The sequence below is a fragment of the Chiloscyllium plagiosum genome, unplaced genomic scaffold, assembly GCF_037043375.1.
Source record: "Chiloscyllium plagiosum isolate Xiang-an unplaced genomic scaffold, Cpla_swu_hap1 HiC_scaffold_10, whole genome shotgun sequence".
Lineage (NCBI taxonomy): Eukaryota > Metazoa > Chordata > Chondrichthyes > Orectolobiformes > Hemiscylliidae > Chiloscyllium > Chiloscyllium plagiosum.
In genome coordinates this window covers 97,966,200-97,986,542 of record NW_028270148.1, presented here as the reverse complement: position 1 = coordinate 97,986,542, position 20,343 = coordinate 97,966,200, and the positions used below count along the sequence as shown (strand labels likewise).

The 20,343-nt window shown below is 39.5% G+C and overlaps 1 protein-coding gene across 3 annotated transcripts in view; it reads right to left on the bottom strand.

The window, feature by feature from the left end:
* adgb (androglobin) overlaps window positions 1–20,343 on the bottom strand; it is a 386,047-nt gene that overhangs the window by 96,374 nt on the left and 269,330 nt on the right. For all 3 annotated transcript variants that reach the window (XR_015758508.1, XM_087991569.1, XM_087991570.1), the window contains exon 19: window positions 16,564–16,627. Coding sequence is in view for 2 of the 3 variants with exons in the window: in XM_087991569.1 (XP_087847695.1) it covers window positions 16,564–16,627 (64 nt within the window). In the remaining variant the exon portion in view is untranslated. The remainder of the gene's footprint in view (window positions 1–16,563; window positions 16,628–20,343) is intronic.

The following is a 20,343-nucleotide window of genomic DNA, read 5'->3' as shown; positions in this document are numbered from 1 at the left end:
TGCATTGCAGCTCATTAGACCCTGAAACTTTACTGAGTGCAAGAGACAGGTAAACAACAATAACTTCAATTTACAGAATGACTTTAATGTAGTGAAGGATTCTGAGGTGCTTCACATAAGCATTATTACTCACTATTGGACACAAAACTACATTAGGAGACACTAATTCAAGTGAATCAAAGCTTAGTCAAAGAAATAGGTTTTAAGGTGTGTCATAAAGGAAATTGAGAGATTTGGCCAGAGGGATGGGAGAGATGTAGGGACTGAGTTTCAGGGCTGAGTGTCTAGGCAGCTGAAGGGTGACTGTCAATTATTTGGATGTATAAGAGGACAGAATCGGGGAGGTTTGTAAAGTTGGAGGCAATTATAGAAATAAGGAAGGATGAGGCCATTAAGAGATTTAAAAAAAGAATCAGTATTTTAAAACTGAGACTATGAACCAAATACAGTGTAGGGTCAGTCAGCAGAGGTATGATCAGTGAACAGGATGTGGTGAGAGTATGCCTGTGGTAAACAGAGTTTGAATGAGTGGAACTAATAAATTTTTTTTGATGTCTTGATGTGCAAAGGGAAATGCAAATCTAACATCTCAAATTTAAATGTACTCAAGGACAATTAAGGATGAACAAGAACCATTTACCTTGCCACATTCCATGAATGAATAAGTAATAATCATTACATCAGTGTCTTCAGATTGCAACTTTTAGAACATTTTTCCCCAAATGTGCTTGAATTGCAGTTCTTTTAAAACTAGATCATTTGGTTTCCTGTTCATGACTCATGGTTGAAATATGCTCCTCTCCTTCTATTTCCAATGAACTTTTCTGTTACTTTTTTGAACCCATCTTTTGATACACTGTAAATGCATTCAATCTGGCATTCCTACTGCTTGCCTAGCTGACTTGAATATGATTTTAATCTATATCTTCCTAAATTATAATTTGGAAGTTCCAGTGTTGGACTGGGGTGGACAAAGTTAAAAATAATACAATTCCAGGTTATAGTCCAACAGGTTTATTTGGAAGCATTAGCGTTCAGAGTGCCGCTAACCCTACCACTACTACCTGATGAAGGAGCAGCGCTCCGAAAGTTAGTGCTTCCAAATAAACCTGTTGAACTATAACCTGGTGTTGTTATTTTTAACTCTGACTAAATTATGTCATTATTAATCACATTGGTTAAAATGTTTCAATTTCCTGTTAAACAATCTTGTCTGTATCACCTCTAATCTATGCTTGCTAAAATTAGTCTTTGTTACTTCAGCGTTGGATTTACTGCTATTCTACTAATCAGACAGAACTAATGGTCAGCCCTTTGAAGGATTTGGACATCATATTAACCTATCATTAGTCTGTTAATTCCTTGGTTATGCAAAGCCAGGAACTAAGTGGAGAAACACGGTGGTTAAGTAAGGTTCAATTGAGTATATAACTATTTCTGTAATCCAACTGTGAATGCAAAACATTTTGCCTCTTAAGCACTGGAAAAATAACAGAATGGGGGTTAAAAGTCAGCCATAACTTGTGTCTTATAAACAAAACTGGTGAAGTAGTGAAGATTTGTATGGGTCTACTATTATTGCAGTTCCAGGAGTTATTAGTGATGAGAGTGAAAATCAGCATTTCAACAGTTGTCATCTTTGAATCGCTAGTAGTGACACAAACCAGTCACTACAGGAACAGCCAAACTAAGGAGATGATGGTGTGGCTACAGACATTGTGCTAGTAGAAAAGGTTCAGATTCCTGCGATATTGGGACACTTTTCTTTTAAGCAGAAGTAAGCTGTAGTGATGGAACAACTGCTTTCTGCAACCAATATGTTGTGATAAGGTTAACTAGAGCTCCAAGATAAGTCATCAACACAAAGGATGGGGGGAAAAGTAAGGGGTTGGCAGCTGAGAAAGGAAAACAATCTTGAGGCTTAATTTGGAATAAGTAAAGGGGTAAAACATTGAGCGATGTGAAAAGGAAAAAAATAGAAAACCAAGAAAATCAAGTTGAAAAGTGTGCACGTTAATAGCTAAAGATATTTGGATCCAAAACTTTCAAGAAGAATAGAGAGAGAACAAAGAATAGTTTATGTTACTTAGAGACATGATCCAAATGCCTAAGCATCAGGATTTAAATGAAGTACCCGTCTTACACAATAATTTCGCATTATATAGGGAGTGATCTGTGATCAATCATACTGCAAGAACATATAACAGATGGATGAACAGTGGTACCAAAATGGAGAATAAAATAATGTGTATACCAGTGAGAAGAATGCCATACACAATTAAGCTTTAATTGGCGGAGATTTTAATTGTGCCAAAATAGACACCAATAGAAGTGAAATATTTGTAATGAGAAAGCAAACAATGCTGCAGTGTGTTTGGGCTGTTTTCTCAGTCAACATGGGTTATTTTTAACCTTTGATGGAAGTATAAATAAGTGATAATGCATGGGGTGTCTTTTAAAAAGCTCTCCTATTATGCCTTTTCCACTTTTGTTGTATATAATGAGAGAAATTTTGATTTACAAAAGGAAGGGTATGCTTGACCAACATTATAGTTTTCTTTGATTAATGGAGGTAATTATAAGAATTGCAACAATGTACTGTTCATACGTTGAACTCCACTAAAACTTGGATTCTGATACTATTCCTTAAAACATACGTGCTAAAGGTCTGTCCTGTCTTACAGCCGTGCTTCAGAATACTATTTTGTTTTGCTTGTAATTCACCTCCCTTTCTGGAAAACTGTGTATTCTTTTTGTTATGAAACAGGATTCGAAGAGGTGATTTTTAAAGAGGTAATTAAAATGATGAAGGGATTGAGAGGGCGAGAACTGGGGTCACAGGTATAGTTTATTTCTAAACCTTTGGATAGAAAACAGGACTTTTTTTCACAGAGGGAGGTAGAGCAACTGAATGCATGAGTTAGCAACTGAAGCTGAGACAATATCAATATTTAGCAGTGTAGGCTCATCAAAAAACATGGAACAAAGGAATATGGAACAAGATGTGTATATGGAGTTTTGACTAATACTCATTGGGAGCAAGAATTTTACAGCCAAAACAAAAATGAATCATGTTATCTGTTGTATAAGTTCATAGCTCTGAAGAGGCTAATGTTCATGTTAATTGGCTCCACCATAGTCTGTGGGACAAAACAATAATTTCTATTCTAGCTTTCAGAGGGAGCAGATGTATCTGTGTCAGCTTTCTAAGGATCTCGTAATTATTTCTGACCAAATGTAGTCACACCTATTGCCATCATGCCAGTAACCTTCTTGTTGTTTAAGAACAGTGAAGATATTGTACAGTGTTGTATCCTCTACCACTAATCACTGGATAGACAAAGCAAAGACAAAGGAGGATAGGTGGCAGTGAACCATCTCAAATAACTCTTATTTACTATCATATACTACATGATACCAGGAGAGTTCATAATGGAAAAATACCACATGGTTGAAGCATTTCCAGTTTGACGTCACCATGAGGGAAAGTAGTACAGCGGACCCAGAAGAAAATAAAATGTTTTCAGCAACTGAGTTTATCACTTTAAGAGTATTGCTGCTTTAAGAAGCTACTGACAGTCAGTCAGCAGCTGAAACATGATTGTTAACAGATAGGTACAGCAGCAATTGTGAAAGCAGCAGTAGGCTCAGTATTCCAAAGGTAAAAACTTCATGCTGGTAAGTAGTGATGGGGCAGGAGTGTAGGGAAAAAAGAAAAGAGCTAGCTGCATATAGAATTTAGTGAAGGAGATTCTATAAGGAAAAATCAAGATGTAAAATTATAGATTCCTAAGGGAAAAGGGAATAACTTTGATCAACTGCACAAAGACTCGAAAGGGAAGGTAGGTGAGTGTAAAAGCGAATTCTCACATCTCATAATGAAGATTGCTGCTACGATTTTAGGGTCCAGAAGGCACAGCTGCAAGACACAGTGAAAGGACCAGAAAATAACTTTAGGTTGGGGCTCCAAATTTATTGAGCTGGGGAAATTAAAATAAATTAGTGAATGAATTCAGCAGAAGAACAAAGGTCAAGAGAAGGAAAAGATTTAAAAGAACCAGGAGTTAGTAACTATGTTGTGATTTCAGCAGAATGCTTTATAAAGATCATAGACAGAGAATTTCCTTTAAAGCGTTATGTAAAAGAAAGTACTTGGCACTTTAGACCATGAATATTGATGGAACATCCATTTTATTCAGTGTTATGACCCACTGGTGTAGTATACTGTAAATTAACCCTATTATTCACAGAGCCAAATGTGAAGATTTTATCTTGCTATTGAGGATAAAAGCAAACAACACCAGGTTTTCTTCGAACAATAAAAAACTACACTTATTTTTATAATCTTAACTCTAATAAGAAAAGCAAAAGAACAGGATTTCTCATTTCTGTGTCTTAAATTTACTCCTTTTTAAAATTGACACACACACACACAGACAGGCATACACACACAAAGTAAAAAACACAAATATGAATGGAGGGGACATACAGTCAGAGAATCACAGTCCTGTATCACCAGTCCAAAATCAAATAAACTTGATAAGTCGGGTCCACAATCCTTTTCCAATCTTCAATGATGTGATGCTGGTGTTGGTTTGGCATGGACAAAGTCAGAAGTCACACAACACCAGATTATAATTTAACTGGTTTAATTTAAATCACAAGCTTTCACAGCGCTGCTCACCTGACAAAGGAGCAGCGCTCTGGAAGCTTGTGATTTCAAATAAACCTGTTGGACTAAAACCTGATGTTGTGTGACTTCTGACAATCTTCAACAATGCCTTGATGTTATTTGCATTTGATGTTCTGTCTTTAGTTCACAGAATCTCTACAGTGTGGAAAGAGGTCCTTCAGACCCTCCGAAGAGTGTCCGACCCAGACCCATTCCCCTATTACTCTACATTTACCCCTGACTAATACACCTAACCTACACACCCCTGAACACTACGGGCAATTCACCAAACTTGCACATCTACGAACTGTGGGAGGAAACAGGAGGACCTGGAGGAAACCCACACAAACATGGGGAGAATGTGCAAACTCCACACAGACAGTTGTCCGAGGCTGGCATCAAACCCAGGTCCCTGATGCTGAGGCAGCAGCGCTAACCACTGAACCACTGTGCCACTCCACTGGTTGTTTGGTTTGCCTGGGGTCTTTTTGGTTGTCTTTGGATTTTCGAAGTATTTCATTATTTCTGAATGTGTTTCTCACTGCTTATTCAGCAGAAAATAGAAGAGAACAAGTTTACATAGAAAAGGGAGAGAGAAAGATTGATGCAGTTAACTTCTTGAAGTCTCCTTGCTTTTCTTTATCACTGCCCTCACAGAGTCAGCATTAAGCTAAAACTGACTATGCACCATTTTTTTGTTATGCTGAACCCTCAATAGGTGCCAACTAAAAAGCCGATTAATAGGGGGGTTTCAAGATGATGGCGATCTGAATAGATCAGCCTTGCTGAGCTCTGCACCCTGACCCAGGGTAGTAATATATTTTTACCCCCCACCTTAGTTTTGTTTTGGAAAAAATATTGCTAAATGGTAATACAATCATTTAAATCCTTTCTGGAGCATGTGAGAATGACTAAGAGGAAGTAAACGGCCAACTCTCAACATTCAGGACACTAGCTGAAAACATCAGGCAGGCCTGAAACTGCAACTGGGAAAACTGCTGCAGCTCCCTCAGCAGTATTGAAAGAAATGCCTGTGCAGGAGAACATCATGGAGGAACTCAAAGCGATCCAACAACTGATCCGGGAGATGAGGGAAGAGACTCGTAATCGACTGGAGCCCATCTCGGCCATGCTACAAAAGCATGAGAAGGGGTTGGACGGGCCCGGGAAGCAAGTTGAAGAGGTTGAACGGTGGACCACAGCGTCAGAGACTGATGTAGAGACCTCGGCAGGGCGGATCCAGGCCCTTGAGGAACCGGTTCGGGCCCTAACTGAGCAAGTCGATGACCTGGAAAATAGAGGCAGGAGAAAGAAGATCTGGGTCATCGGCTTGCTGGAGGGAGTAGAAGGTGGGCAATCAGCCGGTCTTTTTGAAGAAAGGTTGCCGCAATTCCTTGGCTGGGATGCCGAGGTGGACCAGGTGAAGGTTGACAGAGCTCACCAGGTTGCGGTGCGCAGATCCGGTCAGGATCAGTGCCTGGTTCTGATATGATTTCAATGCTATGGGGACAAGCAGAGAGAGTCATGGAAACTTCTAGAAGTTTGGGGAGAGATCTATAGGCCCTGACATGTCAGGGAACTCGGATAATGTTTTTCCAGGACTTTTCTGCGGCAATGATTCATAAGAGGAAATCGTTTGAGGTTAAGAGAAGGTTAAAGGACCTTGGTATTCAATACTGAATGACATACGAAGCAGTGCTTCATATTAGTTAACAGGAAGCTGTGCGGTCGTTTGATTCCTTGCAGCAAGCCAAAAACTTTTTGGACACTTTAAAATAATGTATTTATGGACTTGGACAGTAATGTATTTTTTTTCTGTCTTGCTTTTATTTCTTGTACTTTCACTCTTTTCCCAAAGAAGTTATTGTTGGTGGGTATTTCTTTCTCTCTCTGAGCTGGAGTGGTATTGATATATAGTGGGGATGGGCAGAGTTTCAGTTACACCTGTGTTTACAATGTCCTTTTGTTTAGTTTCTTCCATTGCTTGGGTTTGGGATGTGGCTTGAGCTGCAAGGGGGGGGGGGGGGGGGGGGGGTGGGTGGGATGGAGGTGTGTGTGGGAAATCTGAGTGTCTTCTGTGAGCAGAAAGTAGAGTCCCCCATTAAGTGCTTTTTGTGTTTTGTAGTTAGTTTATTTTCTTTTTGGTTTTTTGTAAATGGACTCTGAGTCTCCTTTTGAGTGTGCTCAGCATGTTGCTAGACGAATTCTTCCTCTCGGCAGGTCAAGGGTTGTAAAGGATCGTGGTTAGCAGCATTCTTAAACGGTGCACCTGGAATATCAGAGGGATTCATTCGCCAGTTAAAAGAAAAAAGGTGTTGTTGAACCTTAGAAAGGAGAGGGTCGACATTGGGCTGTTGAAGGAGACTCATCTTAGTGACAAGGAACACTTGAAGTTGCAGCAGGGTGGGTTTGATCGGGTGTTTTTCTTGTCTTTTAGTATTAGGAGCAGAGGAGTGGCCATACTCATCCGGAAGGGTCTCCCATTTAATTTAATAGGTTGTGTTAAAGGTGAGTATGGTCAGTTTGTTATTCTTAAGGCCCTTATACTTGGTGAGGAATATGGTATTTTGAATGTCTACTGTCCTCTGGCCTACCCTCTTAAATTGCTAACTGATGCATGAGATAAGCTGATGGCCTTGGTGTCACAGCATATTATTATGGGGGCAGCTTTTCATTGCCTGATAGATCTTGTGCTAGACAGAATGCCCAAAGGCTTCCCAAAGCTTTCTTCATAATCTAAGCAGTTGGGTGATTTATGTGTGGGTTTGGTAAACGGTCGGAGATGTTTACACCCTATGGGCAGAGATTTTATATTCTTTTCCAATCCTCATAAATGCCACACAAGGATTGATTATTTCTTAATTCCTGTGGCTTTTTAGGATTTGGTGGTATCCTGTCGAATTGGGAATATTGTCATCTGTGATCATGCAGCTGTGTATTTAATGGTTAAGATTAAGAGTGATGTAATGGGCTAATGTACTGGCAAATGGATCCCTTCATCCTCAGGGACAGCGAGTTTGTAGAACACTTTTCGAGGGAATTTGAAACTTTGTTTGGCCACCAACTCAGGTACAGCTAGTAATCCATCCATTCTTTGGGAGACAGCTAAGGCCTATGCTAGTGGGTTAATTATCTCATACTCTGCCAGCCAGAAGTGACAGAAGGGAGAGCGGCAGTGTCTGCTTGAGGCACGAGTGAAGGCAGCTGAGACGGCATACTATAGTAGACCTATTGGTGACTAAGCTGCAGTGGATCACAGCTCTCTGATCTGCTTTAAACTTCATGCTCATGCATACAGCAAGGAAGGAACTTTTCTTTGCGAAGCAGACGCTGTTTGAGCGCGGTGATAGGCCGCGTAAAAACTTAGCATATTTGGTCAGGAAGAAGAATGCCTCCCAGTCTATTGCTTCTAGTAGGGAAGGGAATAGAACTCTTTATTCCGATGCTAAAAAAATCAATGAGGAGTGTCAGAGATTTTACTCTGAACTTTACCAGTCTGACTGCTGTGAGGACAGATGGTATAAGATGGAGTCTCTTTTTAGGAACTTGGATCTTTCTGGTATGCCTGCTGAACAGACGTCTTTCGTTAGTGCTCCGTTAACAGCCCAAGACTTACAGAAAGCAGTGAGGCAACTTCAAAGTGGTAAACATACTGTCAGGACCGATGCTAGACATGTACAACTATCCTGGATTAGTGGTGATGGAAGAGCACAGCAGTTCAGGCAGCTTCAGCGAAGCTCCTTGGATGCTGCCTGAACTGCTGTGCTCTTCCAGCACCACTAATCCAGAATCTGGTTTCCAGCATCTGCAGTCATTGTTTTTACCATGTACAACTATCCATATAGTTGGGATTGCCTCCCGCCATTCTCGAGAAAGGGTATACCCGGGAAGACTGTGCTTCTTACAGACCCATCCCGCTTTTAAACTCTAATTTTACAACGTTATCAAAGACTTTGGGCATTGAGGTTGGAAAGGGTGTTGCCCTCTTTGTTAAGGAGGATCAGGTGGGCTTTATAACAGGTTGCAGATCTTCTAATAATGTTAGGAGACTGCATAACGTGATTCAAGTGTGCCAGCAATGGTCAGTTCAAGGGTTGGTGGCGTCCTTGTACATTAGAGAAGGCATTAGATTAGGTGGAATGGCCATATCTTTTTTTATATCCTGCAGCGTTTTGACTGGATGAAGTGCATACTAGATAGGTATGGGTCATAGAATCATAGAGATGTACAGCACAGAGACAGACCCTCCAGTCCAACTCGTCTATGCCGACCAGATGTCCCAACCTGATCTGGTCCCGTCTGCCAGTACTAGGCCCGTATCCCTCCAAACCCTTCCTATTCATATATCCATCCAGATTCCTTTTAAATGTTGCAATTGTACCAGCCTCAACCACTTCCTCTGCCAGTTCATTCCATACATGCACCACCCTCTGCATGAAAAAGTTGCTCCTTAAGTCTCTTTTTTATATCTTTCCCCTCTCACCTTAAACCCATGCCCTCTAATTCTGGACTCTCCACCCCAGGGAAAAGACCTTGTCTATTTACCCTATCCATGCCCTTCATGATTTTATAAACCTCTATAGGGTCACCCCTCAGTCTCTGACGCTCCAGGGAAAACAGCCCCAGTCTATTCAACCTCTCCCTATAGCTCAAATCTTTCAACCCTGTCAATATCCTTGTAAATCTTTCCTGAATCCTCTCAAGTTTCACAACATCCTTCTGACAGGAAGGAGGCCAGAATTGCACGCAATATTCCAAAAGTGGCCTGACCAACATCCTGTTCAGCCGCAACATGACCTCCCAACTCCTATACTCAATACTCTGACCAATAAAGGAAAGTATACCAAATGCCTTTCTCACTATCCTAACTACCTGTGACTCTACTTTCAAGGAGCTATGAACCTGCACTCCAAGGTCTCTTTGTTCAGCAACACTCCCTAGAACGTTACCATTAAGTGTATAAGTCCTGCTAAGGTTTGCTTTCCCAAAATGCAACAACTTGTATTTATCTAAATTAAACTCCATCTGCCACTCCTCAGCTCATTTGGCCCATCTGATCAAGATCTGTTGTAATCTGAGGTAATCTTCTTTGCTATCCACTACACCTCCAATTTTGGTGTCATCTGCAAACTTACTAACTATACCTCCTATATTCACATCCAAATCATTTATAGAAATGACGAAAAGTAGTGGACCTAGCACTGATCCTTGTGGCACTCCACTGGTCACAAACCTCCAGTCTTAAAAACAACCCTCCACCACCACCCTCTGTCTTCTACCTTTGAGCCGGTTCTGTATCGAAATGGCTAGTTCTCCCTGGATTCCATGAGATCTAACCTTGCTAACCAGTCTCCCATGGGGAACCTTGTCGAAAGACTTACTGAAGTCGATATAGATCACATCCACCACTCTGCTCTCATCAATCCTCTTTGTTACTTCTTCAAAAAACTCAATCAAGTTTGTGAGACATGATTTCCCACGCACAAAGCCATGTTGACTCTCCCTAACAGTCCTTGCCTTTCCACATACATGTAAATCCTGTCCTTCAGGATTCCCTTGTCCACCAACAACATCAAGCTCACTGGTCTACAGTTCCCTGGCTTGTCGTTACCATCTTTCTTAAATAGTAGTAACATGTTAGCCAACCTCCCGTTTTCCAGCACCTCACCTGTGACTATCGATGATACAAATATCTCAGCAAGAGGCCCAGCAATCACTTCCCTAGCTTCCCACAGAGTTCTATGGTACACCTGATCAGGTCCTGTAGATTTATCCACCTTTATGTGTTTCAAGAGATCCAGCACTTTTTCCTCTGTAATATGGACGTTTTTCAAGATATCGCCATTTATTTCCCCACATTCTATAACTTCCATGTCCTTTTCCACAGTAAACACTGATCAAAATACTCATTTAATATCTCCCCCATCTCCTGCGGCTCCACACAAAAGCCGCCTTGCTGATCTTTGAGGGGGTCCTATTCTCTCCCTAGTTACCATTTTTGTCTTAAATGTATTTGGATTCTCCTTAACTCTATTTTCCAAAGCTATCTCATGTCCCCTTTTTGCCCTCCTGATTTCCCTCTTAAGTATACTCCTACTGCCTTTACTCTTCTAAGGATTCACTCAATCCATCCTGTCTTTACATGACACATGCTTCCTTCTTTTTCTTAACCAAACCCTCAGTTTCTTAAGTCATCCAGTATTCCCTACATGTACCAGCCTTTCTTTTCACCCTTACAGGAATATACTGCCTTTGGACTCTCGTTATCTCATTTCTGAAGACTTCCCATTTTCCAGCTGTCCTGTTATCTGCGAATATCTGCCCCCAATCAGCTTTTGAAAGTTCTTGCCTAATATCGTCAAAATTGATCTTTCTCCAGTTTTGAACTTCAACTTTTAGATCTGGTCTATCCTTTTCCATCACTATTTTAAAGCTAAAAGCATTATGGGGGCTGGCCCCAAAGTGCTCCCCCATTGACATCTCAATCATCTGCCCTGCCTTATTTCCCAAGAGGAGGTCATGTTTTGCACCTTCTCTAGTAGGTACATCCACATACTGAATCAGAAAATTTTCTTGTACATACTTAACAAATTCCTCTTCATCTAAACCCTTAACACTGTGGCAGTCCCAGTCTATGTTTGGAAAGTTAAAATCTCCTCCCATAACCACCCTATCATTCTTACAGATAGCTGAAATTTCCTTACAAATTTGTTTCTCAATTTCTTGCTGACTATTAGGGGTTCTATAATACAATCCCAATAAGGTGATCATTCCTTTCTTATTTCTCAGTTCCACCCAAATAACTTCCCTGAATGTATTTCAGGGAATATCCTCCCTAAGTACAGCTGTAATGCTATTCTTTATCAAAAACGCCACGCCCCCTCTTCTCTTGCCCCCTTTCCTTCCTTCCTGTAGCATTTGTATCCTGGAATATTAAGCTACTAGTCCTCCTTTACAGTAATCCTCTGGGGCTGGTTCTCACTAATGGTATATGGTTTGATAATTTTAACATTGGTCGGGGTAGTCGGCAAGGCTGTCACCTCTCACCTTTGCACTTCACATTGGTGAATGAGCTGTTGGCAGAGGCCATTCATGGGGACCCTAATATAGCTGCCTCAAAGGTAGTGTCGAAGGTGCATAAGATCATATTATATGCAGATGATGTTCTCATTTTTCTTTTGAACCTGGCAGCTTTGGTGCCCTGTTTGATATGATGTATTAATTCATTTGGCCTTTTCTCAGGTTACAAGACCAATTTTTCAAAATTGCAGGCAATGCCTATGGGGGTACTTAGGGATGTGGATGTGGAAGGTGGGTTCCCCTTTAAATGGGCACAGGGAGGTTTTCTTTACTTGGGCCTCTCTGTTACCCCTAGTTTTGATCAGTTATTGAAGGCTAATTTTGTTCATTTGTTTGACAAGATTAAGTAAGACCTTCAAAGATGGGGGGCCCTTCCAATATCATGGCTAGGTCGAGTTGCTCTTATTAAAATAAATGTTCTTCCTCGCTTATTATACCTTCTGCAGATGCTTCCCTTGCTTTGTCCAAACAAATTTTTCGGAAATTAAACGGTTAGTCTAGTTCTTTTATTTGGCACCATAAGCAGCCCCTTATTAAGCTTACAAAATTGCAAATGCCCCAGGGGTTGGGAGGAGTGGATCTCCTGGACGTCAGAAGATATCAATTGAGCTCCCTTTTACCTTTTGAGAGTGACTGGGCCTGTGAGGACTCCACATCGACAAGGTTGGACATTGAGGCCTTCTAGGCAAAGTGTCCTCTTATTAACCTGTTGTTTCTGGACAAAATGAGGATAGTTGTGGAACATTGCTGCAATCCAGTAGTTACTCATACAGTCAAAGTATGGGGGGCAATGAGACAGACGGAGGGTAATATGTCTCGAACATCTTTCCATACTCCCATAGTTGGTATGCCAGGTTTCCAGCCAGGGATAATGGATGCCAGGTTTAAGTCCTGGGCGGATAGGGGGGTCATCTTGTTTGAAGATGAAACATTAATGTAATTTGATCAAATAACTTGTAAGTATGGAGTATCGAATTGGGACCTCTTCTGTTTTTTCAGGTCAGAGATTTTATCTGAAAAGAGACTACGCTTCTGACTGAGGGTTGTAGATCTGAGATGGCAAAAGAGGGTGCTTCAGGCTAAGAACACTCTTTCAGTGAGTCCTCTCTATCATTTGTTGGGGGCATGTTCCTCGGGTGTCATCAAGCAATTACGGGAGGTCTGGAGAGAGAATTAAGTGTGGAGATCGCTCTGGAAACTTGGGAGGACCTTTGTGAGAATGCGAGGAAGATTTCAATATGTAATAGGACCCATGCTATGCAGTTAAAGAATATTCGTAGGGCTCATCTGGCCCCAGATCATCTTGCAAAATTTAAGCAGGGTGCATCTTCAATGTGCCCCAAGTGTAAAATAAATACAGGTACCCTCACTAATTGTTTGTAATCCTGCCACAGGCTCTGTACATACTGGAGCGCTGTGGCAGGAGTAATAGAGAGGGCCTTGGGGACCAAAGTCAAGGTGGACCCAGTTTTTCTTCTCCTGGGTTTGCTGAATTTATCTCCCTTAGATGTACATGGGATAAAGCCTTTTAGCATCCTCACTTTTTTGCACGAGGAAGAACATTCTGATGTGCTGGGTGTCTGAGAACGCCCCCCCCCCCCCGGGTCTGTCGGGGTGGCATAAATTAATTATGGACTACGTTTCTTTGGATTTTCTTGCAAACATGGTGCACCAGAAAATGGACAATTTTTATAAGACATTGCAGCCCTTTTTGAATTATCTGGAAGCACATCTGTCCACTATTTTGATTCGGGCTTTTGTCTAGACATAGTGATTTGGTTTAATAAGCTTAATCTCTCCACTCTGGAGGCTTCCTGCCTCTATTCCTGATGAAGGGCTTTTGCCCGAAACGTCAATTTTCCTGCTCCCCGGATGCTGCCAGACCTGCTGTGCTTTTCCAGCACCACTCTGATCTAAACTCTGGTTTCCAGCATCTGCAGTCCTCACTTTTGCCATAATAAGCTTAATGTCCTGAGAGGAAGAATTTCGTGCAAAGGTGGTTTAATAATTGATACTCTTGAAGGTTGAGAGTGTGGTCTTGTTATGCTGAGCGGCGTTATTTATTTACTTATATATTGATGTGTAATGAGCGTAGTTGTGAGTTTTTTTGTAGAGTAGTATAGTAGTTGGTTTATTGTTTATTGTTGTTTTGTTGTTATAATGTTATATTTTCATAATTTTGTAATTTTATAATTTTGTAAAGAAAAGCTTTTGAGAAAAGCCAATTAAAAGACTCTCTCTGGGTAAAATTGCCCTGAACACACTTTGGTGGAGCCTATTTGTCCATACATAGTGTCCCCAGAAGTAACATTGTTTTATATGTACTAGCTGGCTTCTCTTGTTTTCTGAAAACAAATTCTTTTATTTTCTCTCCTTTTAAAAGTGTTCATTTTTGAAATTTCAGTCTATAGGTTCAAAAAGAAATATGGTCTCTTACATCAGGAAGGAGTGGGGCCACTCCATAATGCCTGTTAAAAGTGGGAAAACCCTAGAAAAAGCAGTTGGTCACCATTTATGGTTGTTAAAAATGACAGGAAAGTCCTGAAAACACAATAAGCAATGCAAAAGTGCTGATTATAAAAATAAGCAAGTTTTTATAAAGCTTGAAAGCAGTGAATTAGTACCAGAACAGCTAGTAATATTATTTTAAGCTGCATTGAAGAAATGAACACAACATCTCTGAAATACAAAGTTTAAAAGATTTGTAAATAAAGGAAATACCACAACATAAAGATTCTAGCAAGGTCTACGTCATTCCATTTATAATTGTGTTAGTGAATACGAGAATACAAGCTTCAAGCACCAGCAGAACTTAGAAGAAGCTGCCAATACTGAGTACAACAAAGAGCAGTACAACATACTTGAGCTCATTCAGGAATTGTTAATGATGTCCAGACAGCAGAACACTTTACTGAACAACCAGTACAGCAGAATTGTCAATGCTAATGACAAAGATCGCATTAAGTGAGCAACAATCTTTCAACATGACTGAGGGTCTGAGAAAATCTGCTTCATTGGTCAAATAAAGAAGGTGACCTGAAGACATCCAGCCTGATCAAAAAAATCAGAGATGAGGTTTGCATGACTCCAAGGGAGCCAGTTTAGCATTCACAAATTTAGGACAAGGTTAAAAATAAGAAATTGCCTGGTTTTAACATCCATTATACTTGAAAGAGATTACCAATCAGAAAGTGATTGCCTTATCCAGAAATCTAGGATACTGCAAGGATGAAAATACTTATTTCAATAGAGCATCTGTCTTTCAGAGAGGAAATTCAGGTGAGGTAATGATCTAACACCAATGTCTACAAAGAATTGTGTCCTCTGTGAAAAATATCCTTCAGATAAAAGGTCCTCTCGCTTAGAAATGCTCCATGGATCAGAACCAGGGTTTACAGTCCTCAAACAAAGATTTACTATTTTGTCAAGTCTGAAGACAAAACTTTAAGAAAAGTGTGAAACATCCAAACCACCTGCATTTGTGAAGTCAGGGACTTGGGAGGAGATGGTTTAGTTGTAGATTTGATATAGCTATATACTTTACTGTTTAGTGGATTCATTATGGTGAAAAAGACTTGGGCTGTTTTTTGTATAAGGTATTGGTTCTGAAAAGAATAATATTCATGTAACTTTGGCTCCATTGATTCTACTGAGGTCACACACAGTGAGCGGAGACAAGGATTTTACTCTTGCTCTTGAAGACTGGAGATGTACCTGTACCAGTTTCCTGAGGTCCTAGTAATTATAGTTGGCCAAATGTAGCTGCATTTATAACTATCATGCAATAATCAGTGTTGTTACGGTGCAGAATGAGGACATTTGACCTATTGTGACTGCACCGGACTGGTGAGCTTTTTGACTAGGTGCTAACCTCCTGTGTTTCAATTAAAACTTTTTGATTTCTCAGAACCGTGCCTCTTACAAAGATAATCTACAATGGTTTATCCTTGACTACTAATCACTAGATAGCCCAAAACAAAGCAAAGATGGGAACTATCGCAATCCCCAATTTACAAATGTCTGACTTATAAATGCTTTTACTTACAAATGTGATCTCATATCGGGGGTATCAATTTTAAGTTACGATGTATAACCATTTCCTGAACATACGAGTGGCTGCTTTAAATTGTTCTGCATTGTGTTCTGATGTGTATATAAATTGACTTGTGAACAGACTCCAGAATGGAACCCATTTCCAACCAGAGACTTTCTCTACTACATACTCATAGGATATACCATAAGGTACCAAGGTCATCTGGGGAAATATCACATTATCCAATTAACCTGTACTAATTTCAAACATAGATCCTAATGGCATCTAGGTAGCAGGAAGTAAGATTTACTTTGTACTTGGCAAATCATGCCAAGTGCTCTTCTCCTGATTATTCACTGGCTTGGGTTATGATACTGACAACATTGACTTATAGAAAGCAGTTTTTACTGTCTAATAAGATACAGTAGCATTTATATTTTATATTGTTACAAGTCTGAAATGTGAACAGGACAAATAGTACATTGCAGTAGTCAATTAATTCACCTGGTACCTCAAGCTATGTAATCAAATGGAAGAGATGACACATATGTGAGCCTTTTCATAATAGTACAATTTCATCTTGGTACAAGTTTAATGTTGAATATAAATGCTATTGCATCTTATTACACATTACAGATTTCTGTTTATTTGAAATCCAATGGAAAACATAATAAATAGAAGTTAATAAAAGATTGAAAAGTATTTACTGCAAAACATGTAAAATAAAATTTGGAATGCAACTAAAATATATAAAAGATATCAAATACAAGAAGATTACCTTTAAGCATGATTTTTGCAACGAATATGTGTATTTACTTGGGTTATGGAAAATGATCAATTTCCTGGAAGCAAATGAAAATTTAATAAGATCAATGTTGAAGATGAGCTCAAAAGGCCCAATGGATTGGGCCATACTTCTCATATTTTGTTCTGCTTGAGCATTATGCCTGAAAGCACCTTCAACCGAAAGTGTTAGAACCTCCATCAATGAATAGGGCAAGGAGGCAGGCCCTGAAACTATCCCAGCCATAATGATGTCCTGTTGGCATCAATTTGGTCCACCCCAACCATTGAGCCAAATAGCCCCTTAAGGAGTCTGATTTGCTGTGGCAACATAGTTTAGATGCATGCTGTAACCTGTAACTATGCATAGAGATGGTGGAGGTGCCAATTTCTGACTATCACCAATTTCTGGCCAGGAACCTCTCCCACTCTTAGTGTGTGCTGGTGGTACTTGCTTTATGGATTTCAAATTGATCTTTAGCCTGTTTTCACACACTATTAATGCACCTGCCATCGCCATCAGTCTGAAAGTTGGACTTGAACTCAGAGTTTCTAGTCAGGAGTTCAGATGTCACCACAACACATCCTACTTCTTATTTACAATATATGAAAAATACAATGCTGGGGATATGTTTTGGCCACTTCCTTTTTCAAACATAGGCGATTTGTTTAACTATATGGCTTCTTTAAATATTTTTAACAAAGGTACACACAAAACTGAAAGGCAAACATGTGTATGGCTCATCACAAGGTGATTAGTATGAAACATGAACTCTTCTTCTCTCTTCACAGATGCTGTCAGAACTGCTGGTCACTTCCAACTTCCTCCGTTTTATTTCAGATTTCCAATACCTTTGATAGTTTGTACTTGCTAGCTTAAAAATCCAAGTTCATGATATCACCATTTGGAAGATTAACATTTCACTGTCAGTGAAAGGCATCATCACTATGTTGTTTAAAAAAGTTTCTTCTATATTTTTGTTAAATCATTCTTTAGATTCATATCATAGGAACAGGAAAAGACCATTCAGCCCCTTGATCCTGTTCCACCATTCACTGACTTGCCTTTGTCCCATGTCCTTTCATACCTTTGCTTAACAAAAATCTATCTATCTTGGATTTAAAATTAACAATTCGTCTAGCAACCACTGCTGTTTGCTGAAGAGCATTCCAAACATCTACCATCCTTTCGTGTGTATAAATGTTTCTTAATCTATCTCTTGAATGGTCTGGTGCTAATTCTCAGACTATGTCCTCTAATTCTAGAATTCTCATTAACTTTTTCTGCTAATATCTTGAAGATTTTAACCAGGTCACCCCTTGACCTTCTAAATTCTAAGGAAAGCAGGTATCATTTGCATAACCTCTCCTCATAACTTAACCCCTGAAGTACATGTATCATTCTTCTTTTTTGTCAATACAGCCTTCCGAAAGTGTGTGCTCAGGTCTTCTCACAACAGGGTCTAAGCAGGATTGTATAACTACAGCATACCTTCTGTATCCTTGCACTCCAGTCATTTAGATATAAATGCCAGCATTCCATTATCGTTTCTGATTACTTTCTGCACCTGTTTGTGACATTTTAAAGACCATATCTTTTTACATGAATCCCAACTTTCTAGGACTCTCTATGATCAATATGTATGCAGACTTTTGGTAATATTTTAAAGAATGAACAGCAAACTCTTGCAGCTAATTATTTTAAGTACTCCCTTCATCAGATTCTTCTCTCATCTTCACTAAGTGGTGGTATGTCACAACAGACCTATTAGGTTTCAATTATTAAGCACATTAATAAGGACAGGGCTATAAATACTAACAGCAGTGTAACACATATATTTAAGTCCAAATTATATGATGTTGCTTTCCCAAAAAAGGATGAACTTCTTATACCAAATTACTATTCTGCTGAATCAACATCTGATTCTTTACTTCTTAGACAGAGTGAAAACTATAACTGTTAAAAGTTCCAAGCAGATCCTCTCAACTCAACTCGATTGAAAGCAACTGAAGACATAAATGTTTACAAACATTCCCTTGGCTCTTTCCTGTAAGCTAGCAGTATGATCTATTCATGCAACACCCCGTATAGGTCTAGCCAGGAACACAACATTTTACTGTAATTATTTTTTAAACTCTGTCCATGAAATTTTCATTCAAGATCAGTTTCTCAATTTCCCCCTCCTTCATAGCATGAGAAGGGGGAAGGAGAACATTTATCAGGAAACAAAACAAAACTGCTACAGGTTCCCTGTTCCTTCCTCTCCCTGGTGACTGGAAAAAAAAGAGAAATTTCTGCTTAAGCTAGAGGCATTTATGCCAGTCCATTTGTAGGTGCATATAATACTTTACAAAATGACGGAAAACGAAGGACATATTTGTCCTCCTTGGCTCAGCTGGTAGTATCTCATCAGAAGATTGAGTGTTCAAGCTTTACTGCAGAGACCTGAACACAAAACATAGGCTGATATTTCCAGTATAGTTCTGAAGAGATGCCGTATTTCAGGTGAGATGTTAAGCCGAGGCCACGTTTACCATGTTAGGTGAATGACCTAATTTGTAGGTATTAGGAGCGAGGTTAAAGGAGTGCACTATATCCCTAACATCTTAAATATTCTCCCTTTCCCCTTCTCCTCCTCTTTCAAGTTCACACTGTTAAACTTCCATTTCACTTTCCTGTTCAAGCTGCTTCATCTGCAATTGCATTTTTATTAACTCATTTGGCTCAACACAGGATTTGAATTGTGTTTCTTTTAACTTCAAAGTGTGCTATCAGCCCAATTATGACTGCTTTCATAGATGCTTTTTTTCTAAACCTTATCAACCAATTCATTAGCTTAACCCTGGTTATTCTTCGGAAATCATCCAGGATACATTTTTTTTCACCAGATATAGCTTAGCATCTGCCAAAGCCTTTTTTGATATAATAATGCATAAGAAATGAATTATTAGTATTCCACTCCCAATTAAACACTGTCTGTGGGGCTCTTGTGGAGTCCCTATCCCTGAACCAAGAGACCCGGGTTCAAATCTTACCCGTTCCAAAGGTGTATAATAACATCTTTCTGAACAGGTTGATTAGGGAAAAAAAGTAAATAATAAAAAAAATTATCTGTATTCTGTATCCTGCTGTGAGCTCTCACTTTAATATTGTCATCAAGGCTGGAGGAGTGCATCATTGCTCTAGTTCCTTTACTCCATGGGTCACAATGTGAAATTAAAAAAATACTTTTTCCAGTTAATAGTGGCATGTGGATCCTGATCGATGTATATGAAGGGATGTATTAATTAATTTGTCAATCTTTCTGGAGTCATGTATTTAAACCAGTATGTCTCACAAAACAGGTGACTGAGGTCTTTCTGGAGTGATCATGAAGACTTGTTTATACTGTGAGAGTTTTAAGATTGGAGAGAGTACACCTTGAAAGACATCAGCTTGCTCTTGGTTTAGAAGAATCAGAAATTGCTTAGGAAAAAGGCATAAACTGGAAAGTTTCTGTGAGCAGTTTGTGGAAGACCCGCCTGGGGTCAGATGTAAGAACAGTTTCTACTAGAGAAAGGAGTTAGTTCATAAAGATTAGCAATAGGTTACCTCAATGTAGAGTTTTAGTCTAAAAATTCTAGACCTGAATTATTTGATTAGAAACTTTAAGGAATTATTTGAAGCCAAGAAAATTTAATTTTGGTTGTGTGAATAATCAAGGAAAAGACTATCAAGATGTCAAGACTGGGAATTTAAAGAAACAGTTAAGTGAAACCTATAGGCATTTCAGTA